We start from the raw sequence: 8,920 nt of genomic DNA, 5'->3' as shown, positions 1-8,920 counted from the left end.
ACGTCACACTGGAATCCTCTGCAGCAGAACCAGGACTTTAAGTAGACCGAGAACAGAGATCACAACACACTCAGCAACAAACTGGGACAAAGATGGCCGCACGTTAAACTCAGATCCACCAGTTCTGAAGACGTATTTACTCCTAGAGGACGTTATCTTCAAGAGTTGATGGAGCTGCTACAACGTTAGCTTAGCATATCACCAGTACAACCAGACTCCATTCAGAAAACAAGTGTTTTAAAAGTTAATAGATTGTCGTCTTACAGAGAGAACTAAACATGAATTCAGACTTTTTACTAATCTTCATCATTATGAAGTTATTTCTGCATCTTTTAATGTTTATTGTGATTAAATCATCAAAAGAACAAAACGATCTGTGTCTGTTAATATGGACCCTCAATGATTGGCTCCACTCAGGGAAACGTAGCTCTGACATGAGAGTCTGGAGTCTAACCCTCCTCTGGGTCCAATGGACTAAAGTGTGGCTCTCTGGTCAAACTGGAATGAACACATTACTCTGCAAAGATCCATCTGATTCACATGAGACAGATCCAACAACTCTCTGAAAACCTCAGAAATAAAGAAAACTGTTTGAAGAATTCTCAGATTTTCAGACCTTCATGTCTCTTGTTTGTTTGTTTGAGTATTTTACAAATAATAAAATAATAAAGCACTCAATCTAACAACCGATGGGACAGTTTAGATCATCAGAGGTTGAAATTAGACCTGACTGTGATAAACACACATTCATGGTTGTTTAAATGTGAAGCACGGCAGCTTATCTCCAGTGAGACCAGACTGATCAATACTGATCTACTGATCCTGATCAGTCACTCAGCGATCAACTCCTCAGTCTGTTCAATGCTGACGTCACCAGATCATTGTGATGGTTCACTGCAGCGGTGAGAGAAGGAGGAGCACCGACAGACACAGCTTCAGGACAACAAGTAACAAGCTCCAACATGTCTGCAGCTCTGCCATCACAACCACCGTCCCAGACCCTTCAACTGTTCAGGATACTGCAGCACTACAGTGCACATAATACTCACTACTATACTGACTACAATACTCACTACAATACTCACTACTATACTCACAACAATACTCACTACAATACTCACTACAATACTCACTACTATACTCACTAAAATACTGACTACAATACTCACTACTATACTCACTACAATACTCACTACTATACTCACTACAATTCTCACTACAATACTCACGACAATACTCACTACAATACTCACTACAATACTCACTACTATACTCACTACAATACTCACGACTATACTCACGACGATACTCACTACAATACTCACTACTATACTCACTACAATACTCACTACTATACTCACTAAAATACTGACTACAATACTCACAACAATACTGACTACAATACTCACTACAATACTCACAACAATACTCACTACAATACTCACTAAAATACTCACTACAATACTCACAACTATACTCACGACTATACTCATTACAATACTCACTACTATACTCACTACAATACTCAGTACAATACTCACTAAAATACTGACTACAATACTCACTACAATACTGACTACAATACTCACTACTATACTCACTACTATACTCACTACAATACTCACAACTATACTCACTACTATACTCATAACAATACTCATAACAATACTGACCACAATACTCACTACAATACTCACTACAATACTGACTACAATACTCACAACAATACTGACAACAATACTGACTACAATACTCACTACTATACTCACTACAATACTCATAACAATACTCACAACTATACTCACTACTATACTCATAACAATACTCACTAAAATATTGACTACAATACTCACTACAATACTCACTACTATACTCATAACAATACTCACAACTATACTCATAACAATACTCACTACAATACTCATAACAATACTCACAACTATACTCATAACAATACTGACTACAATACTCACTACTATACTCACTACAATACTCATAACAATACTCACTAAAATACTGACTACAATACTCACAACTATACTCACTACTATACTCATAACAATACTCACTAAAATATTGACTACAATACTCACTACTATATTCACTACTATACTCACTACAATACTCACTACTATACTCAAGCTTCTCCATCTGAACAAGAAAGATTATGAACAGAAACACTTCATTCTGTATTTTTCTTCTTGCCAAACAATCTCATGTTTGAATCTAAAACCAACGACATGTCAGTCCGTCTCTCAACTCTGTCTGACTTCCTGTCTGTCTGTCTCAGCTCCAATCTCATTGGTTCCCACTGAAGACGTAAATCTTTAAAAACACAGATAGTTTCATCAGTATTGACTGAAGTTTTTATCAAACAAAGAGACTTTCTTGGGGACTATTTTCAGCGGTGGATTGATCCACATTTGGTGCTGTAGTGAGTATCTGTATGTGTGATTGAGTCAGAATAAACTACAGCGTGTTTATGGTGATGAAGGAACAATAGTGAGGCTTGTTGCTGTGTTTTTACATATTTCCCAACATTTAAAAAAATGTTTTTTACATATTGTCGGCATTTTCCACATGTTTTGTAAAATATTTTTCACATATATTTAAATGTTTCACCCTGAGTCAGAACACAAAGAAAGATGTAAAATATCACCAGACCAATATGGTCCCTCCCCCGTGTCTTACCTGGCTCCAGGTAGCTGCTGTCGTCCTCTGATGTGCTGAAGTCCAGAGAGCGAGACAGAACGGCCACAAAGCCTTCTTTAAACTCCTCAAAGTTCACCTGAACGTCAAAGACAATGCAATTCATTGTTTGTCTACTTGAAGGCAGAAGTACAAGAAGGATAAATAAACTAAAACATGTTTTTGTGAGGTCACAGTGACTTTAACATTCTAAGTGGATGATGGCACAAAATTTTAATAAATTTCCTCAAAGCGTTTCTGAGATATCACGTTCATGAAACAGACGGACAGTAACAGTGACTAGTAACAGTAACTGGTAACTAGTACCAGTAACAGTAACTAGTAACAAGTAACAGTGACCAGTAACAGTGACAAGTAACAGTGACTAGTAACCAATAACCAGTAACTAGTAACAGTAACAAGTAACAGTGACTAGTAACAGTGACTAGTAACCAGTAACTAGTAACTAGTAACAGTGACCAGTAACAGTAACCAGTAACTAGTAACAGTAACTTGTAACAGTGACTAGTAACCAGTAACTAGTAACTAGTAACAAGTAACAGTGACCAGTAACAGTGACCAGTAACAGTAACAGTAACTAGTAACTAGTAACAGTGACTAGCAACAGTGACTAGCAACAGTGACCAGTAACAGTGATCAGTAACAGTAACCAGTAACAGTGACTAGTAACAGTGACTAGTAACAGTGACTAGCAACAGTGACTAGCAACAGTGACCAGTAACAGTGATCAGTAACAGTGACCAGTAACAGTGACTAGTAACAGTGACTAGCAACAGTGACCAGTAACAGTGATCAGTAACAGTAACCAGTAACAGTGACTAGTAACAGTGACCAGTAACAGTGACTAGTAACAGTAACCAGTAACAGTGACCAGTAACAGTGATCAGTAACAGTGACTAGTAGCAGGTAACTAGTAACTAGTAACAGTAACTAGTAACAGTAACCATTAACAGTAACTAGAAGCCAGTAACCAGTGACTAGTAACCAGTAACCAGTAACAGAGATGAGTAACAGTTACCAGTAACTAGTATCAGTAACTAGTATCAGTAACCAGCACCAGTTACCCTGTTGTAGCAGCCTCCTCCCAGCAGCGTGTCCACCACCAGGTAAGCGTCCAGCTGCAGCTTCCTGCAGAGCTCCGTCAGCTCGTCTCGGTCCAGGAAGCCGGTGGCCGTGGTGTCACAGCTGTCGAACTCCACCTTCAGCTGGGAGAGGTAGTGGTTAAGCTCCGCCTCCTCCATCACCACAGAACACACCTGTAGAGGAAATACACATATAATATTCATGTAATAATATAATATATATTAGTCTGCATCAAGAGTACTTCTGGTACTTTAAGTATATTTTGATGCTAATACTTTTGTACTTTTACTTGTACCTGTAACAGAATATTTCTACACTGTGATATTACTACTTATACATAAGTAAAACTTCTAAATACTTCTTCGTACGGCTGAAAACTAAATAATGAAGTACAAAGTACTACCATGGTAACAAAAGACCACAACACACACACACACACACACACACACACACGGACACGGGCACAAACACACACACACACACACACACACACACATGGACACACACACACGGACACACACACACACACACACACACACACACATACACACACACACACACACACACACACACACACACACACGGACACACACACACACACACACACACACACACACACACACACACACACACACACACACACACACTAATGAATGTTTCATAGGACCAGAACGTTTCGTCTCTCCGGTAACTTAAAGACGTTAACGTACGTTTTCTTACGGCGGGAAAAGTTCTCCTCCTCCTCCTCCTCCTCCTCTTCCTCCGGTTTCCTCTCCGGTGCCTGTCTCACGTTTCCTCCATGAATGTGTTAACGCCGTTAAACCACCGGAATGAACCGGAGAGTAACGGAGCACCGACACGACAAACCGCCACCTGAAAAAAAACAGACGGAGAGGTGACTTCCGGTCAAGCGTTTCAAAATAAAAACCTTTGTTCCGCCTGAAACATCCTCCGCTCAGAACGTTCCGGGATTAGACTCATCACAGTTTGATCAACATCACTGTAATGACGGTTCAAGAGGGGGTGACGTCATGTGTTAGTGTATTTGCACGTGAACACACCTGTAACAATAAAAGTAAAATCAAGGCAGAACAGAAGTGAGACGTTAAATGAAGATACATCCCATAATAACAATAACAGTAGTTTAAATGAATAATTAAATGACAAACTAGACTAAACTAACTCAAATTATATCCAACCAAACAAAAACAAAACAAATAAACTATTGAATCATGATGATACATTAGCATACAGGAGAATAGAAACATATGAAAACACAGTCACACAATTATACGTAGTAGAATAAAATACACTATTGTATTTATATTTTAAGTCAATGTTATGGTTGTATTTGTAAGCAACAGAGTAAAGAAATGAAGGGTTAAGTTTTCTATTTATTTGTACTATTTTTTGGTTAATTTAAAAGGCAAATTGTTTTCAAACGACACGTTTTTGAGTTTAGTTTTATTTTGAATAAAATATAAACATCGTTTCCGGTCTTTACTGTGTAACTATGGTAACTTGATGATGCTCTAATAATAAACGTCGCTGCAGTCTGAAGTTCAGCCGCTGGAGGTCACTGCTGCTGACAAATACATGACGTCATATTTAATCAAAATAAAGAGATAGAAGCAGCATCCAGCAGTGAGCTCACCTGTGTGGGAGGACTACAGGTGAGCCTTTAACATTTCACATCCTTCATCCACTGTGATGCATTACTGCTGCAAACACATATATTATTATATATATATATATATATATATATATATATATATATATATATATATTTCTATATATAATATATATATGACATTGAGCAGCAGGTTGTTCTCTGAGCTCCGCTCTGTAACGTTGTTGATTTCTTCTCCATATGAAGCCTCGTTGTTGTTTTGTGTCATCTGAACACTTTAAACAGAGTTCTCTTCATGCTTCATGTTTGGGGTATCAGTTGAGGGTGTGCATGAACATCAGGGGGCCCAGCACACGGCCCTGGGGGGCTCCGGTGTTCATCTCTAGAGTGGAGAAGGTGCTGTTTGTGAGGAGGTCTAAGAACCTGTTACAGAGTGAGGAACTCAAGACCAGAGTGTTCAGTTTACCAGCATCAGCTTCATGTTGAAGGCTGAGCTGAAATCTACTAACATTCTGATGAAGGTGTGGCTGTTTTCAAGATGAGTGGAGAGCAGAGGAGACGGCATTGTTGGGATCTGGCAGGAGCGTGTTTGGTTATCAGCAAGTATAAAACTAAATTATTGACATTAATAGAATTATTAATGTCAGTAAGATCATTAACAATTATTAATATTAACGGGGCACCACCCTGAGAACAGGGACCAATAATCAAACTATAAACTAAGTCTCATAATTAGTATTCACTCACAATGTCAACAGTCAAAGAACTATGACACATTCAGAGTGAAAGTGATGGTTTGATATCAGCTATTATCATAATACACATGCACAAAGTAATCACAGACAGCTGCTCTTTAAAGTAGAACAGAGTTTATTAAGTTCTAATAACAATGATCAAGTCAACTAAGATCTAAAACTATACAATTATGAGCCTACCATCTGAAATCAACAAACAATCGTGTGTGCGTGTGTGTGTGTGTGTGTGTGTGTGTGTGTGTGTGTGTGTGCGTGCGTGCGTGCGTGCTTGCGTGCGTGCGTGCTTGCGTGCGTGCGTGCGTGTGCGCGTGCGTGCGTGTAGGGGGAGAAGTGAGAAAACTACCCAAAATGGCAGATGTAGTCTTGTACGTGACCACACCACGCAAGACTACAAAATGGCGGTGGGGCCACGTTTACACACCGTGTGCGTCTGAGATGAGTAGCAAAACCTATATGTATGTGTGTGTGTGTGTGTGTGTGTGTGTGTGTGTGTGTGTGTGTGTGTGTGAGAGTGAGTCAAACAAAAAGGCAAAGAGAAAAAAGGAACACTCAAAACAAGGCAGATCCTCACCGCCGCAGTAAAATACAGGAACTGTTTCTCTATCACAGAAACCCAAAGTTACAGTCCCCAACCTTACTCACTGTGACTGATCTAACACAACACTATTACAGCAGCATGGAATACATAGTAGTTTCTTCACAGCACTAACAGAACTAGGCGGTCCATAAACATAAACAACAACACGTTATAACAATACAGTAAACTTAAACAAAAGAAAGTAATAAACACTATGACCTAACTCTCTCTGCCCAGACACAAGCCTCTGAGATGACTTCATAGCAGTCAATGTGGTTCTTCAAGTTTCTAGGTTAAACTCGGGGTCCGGAGTTTCAAGCTACGCGGCGAAAAATCGTCTGTATATGGTAGTGGGGATTCCTCAGAAGTTAAGGGAATTCTCGTCCTTACGTCCAATGAGACCCCAGTGTTGAGTTTGGACCAAGAATCACAGGTAGGTGAGACTTAACGTCTCACGGGGCTTGTTGTGAACTTAACTTATATCAGGCTGTTAACTACCCTGTCGGCCCATGTAGGCCCAACTCTCAACTTCCTTTGTTCCAACCACATGGTGAAGTCCCAACAGCATCCTCTGTGGATCTGTTGGCTCTGGATGTGAACTGGTGAGGGTCCAGACTGGCTGGGATGTGGTTTTCAATGAGCTGGAGAACCAGTTTCTCAAAGCACTTCATCAGAATGGGGCCGGTCCTCTGTGGATACCGACAATGAACCGATCCTCTGTGGATACCGACAATGAACCGGTCCTCTGTTGATACTGACAATGACCGGTCCTCTGTGGATACCGACAATGAACCGGTCCTCTGTTGATACTGACAATGACCGGTCCTCTGTGGATACCGACAATGAACCGGTCCTCTGTTGATACCGACGTTGACCGGTCCTCTGTTGATACCGACAATGAACCGGTCCTCTGTGGAGACCGACGTTGACTGGTCCTCTGTTGGTACCGACAATGAACCGGTCCTCTGTTGATACCGACAATGAACCGGTCCTCTGTGGGTACCGACGTTGACCGGTCCTCTGTTGATACCGACAATGAACCGGTCCTCTGTTGATACCGACAATGAACCGGTCCTCTGTGGATACCGACGGTGATATAATTAAATAAATAATATACCAAATATAATTATTTAAGTACTTTTACTGTTTACTTTTTGAATATTCTAATGTCAAAGTTCCTGCCAGAGACCAAGATTCAGCATTTTGTCTAACTTTAAAGTCAAATTTAAAAAGTACACAGTAAAAGTACTTAATATTGTCATGCTGCACAAGAGAAACCTTCAGCAATGGTTTGCACGGCTGCGGTTACATAGGATTCGGGACATATCCACATATCCCGGGGTGCGTCCCCCATTACGTCCAGGTTTTCACGGGCCGCACCCTGGCAGATTGGGTCGGGACCATCAAGAAGCCAGGGTGGGAGACAGGTGGCTGGTCTCCTCATCACATCAACCTGCTGGAGCTTGTTGCTGTGGAGAAGGTGCTGAACCATCTCACTCCACCACTGAGGGGGAAACACGTGATGTTGAGGTGGGACAACACCACTGTGGAGGTGAACCTCAACAGACAGGAGGTTGTCAGACCTCCGGCCCTGCACAGGACAGCAGTGTCTGTCTGATGTGGACAGATCATCACCTCTTCTCTCTTATTCACTAATAGAGAAAACACCCAGTGTCCCCCTTTAGGAGTAGACCTCATGGTCTAGAGGTTTAAGGGTGAGACTGAGCAACCTGGGTCTCCTGGTCCCTGTTGTCTACACGTATCAGAATGCACATATCTCCTTTCACTAGAGGGATTACTTGACTTGTTGGTGGACTGATGCAGATGAAGGACCTTGCTCCTCCTTCCTGCTCTCTTGAGGACATCTTGTCTTTCCTGCAGGTTGTTGTTGACAGTGGTCGTGTTGTTTCCACCTTGGGGGTGTTTGCTGCAGGAATTACAATTTGTGTTCTACATTCGGTTGCATTTTGCAGTATGCAAGCCAGCATGCTTTCCTGACTATTCTGACCCACAATCCTTTGCACAGCAGATATATGAGCGAGAGGGTCAAAGTTCAAGGTGTCATGTGATGAGGAAGCAGAATGTCCCAGTTGAATGCAGACTGCATGCATCAGTACTTTGTAAGGAAGCTGCAGTATGTCCTAAAAGTAAAAATAAAAAGTAAAT

At 40.9% G+C, this 8,920-nt stretch overlaps 1 protein-coding gene across 5 annotated transcripts in view; it reads right to left on the bottom strand.

Moving 5' to 3' along the window:
* The window catches only part of ninl (ninein-like), a 25,596-nt gene extending 20,939 nt beyond the window's left edge, over positions 1-4,657 (bottom strand). For all 5 annotated transcript variants that reach the window (XM_068734452.1, XM_068734455.1, XM_068734454.1 and 2 more), the window contains exons 1-3: positions 4,503-4,657; positions 3,774-3,965; positions 2,692-2,788 (exon numbers count right to left, since the gene is read on the bottom strand). In XM_068734452.1, the coding sequence (XP_068590553.1) occupies positions 2,692-2,788; positions 3,774-3,950 (274 nt within the window). In that variant the 5' untranslated portion in view covers positions 3,951-3,965; positions 4,503-4,657. The remainder of the gene's footprint in view (positions 1-2,691; positions 2,789-3,773; positions 3,966-4,502) is intronic.
* Positions 4,658-8,920: the final 4,263 nt, after the last annotated feature.

This window comes from Cebidichthys violaceus, unplaced genomic scaffold, assembly GCF_023349555.1.
Source record: "Cebidichthys violaceus isolate CVI_PGR_0920_01 unplaced genomic scaffold, fCebVio1.0.p SCAF_64, whole genome shotgun sequence".
In the NCBI taxonomy this organism is placed as follows: Eukaryota; Metazoa; Chordata; class Actinopteri; order Perciformes; family Stichaeidae; genus Cebidichthys; species Cebidichthys violaceus.
This window is presented reverse-complemented; position numbering and strand designations above follow the sequence as displayed.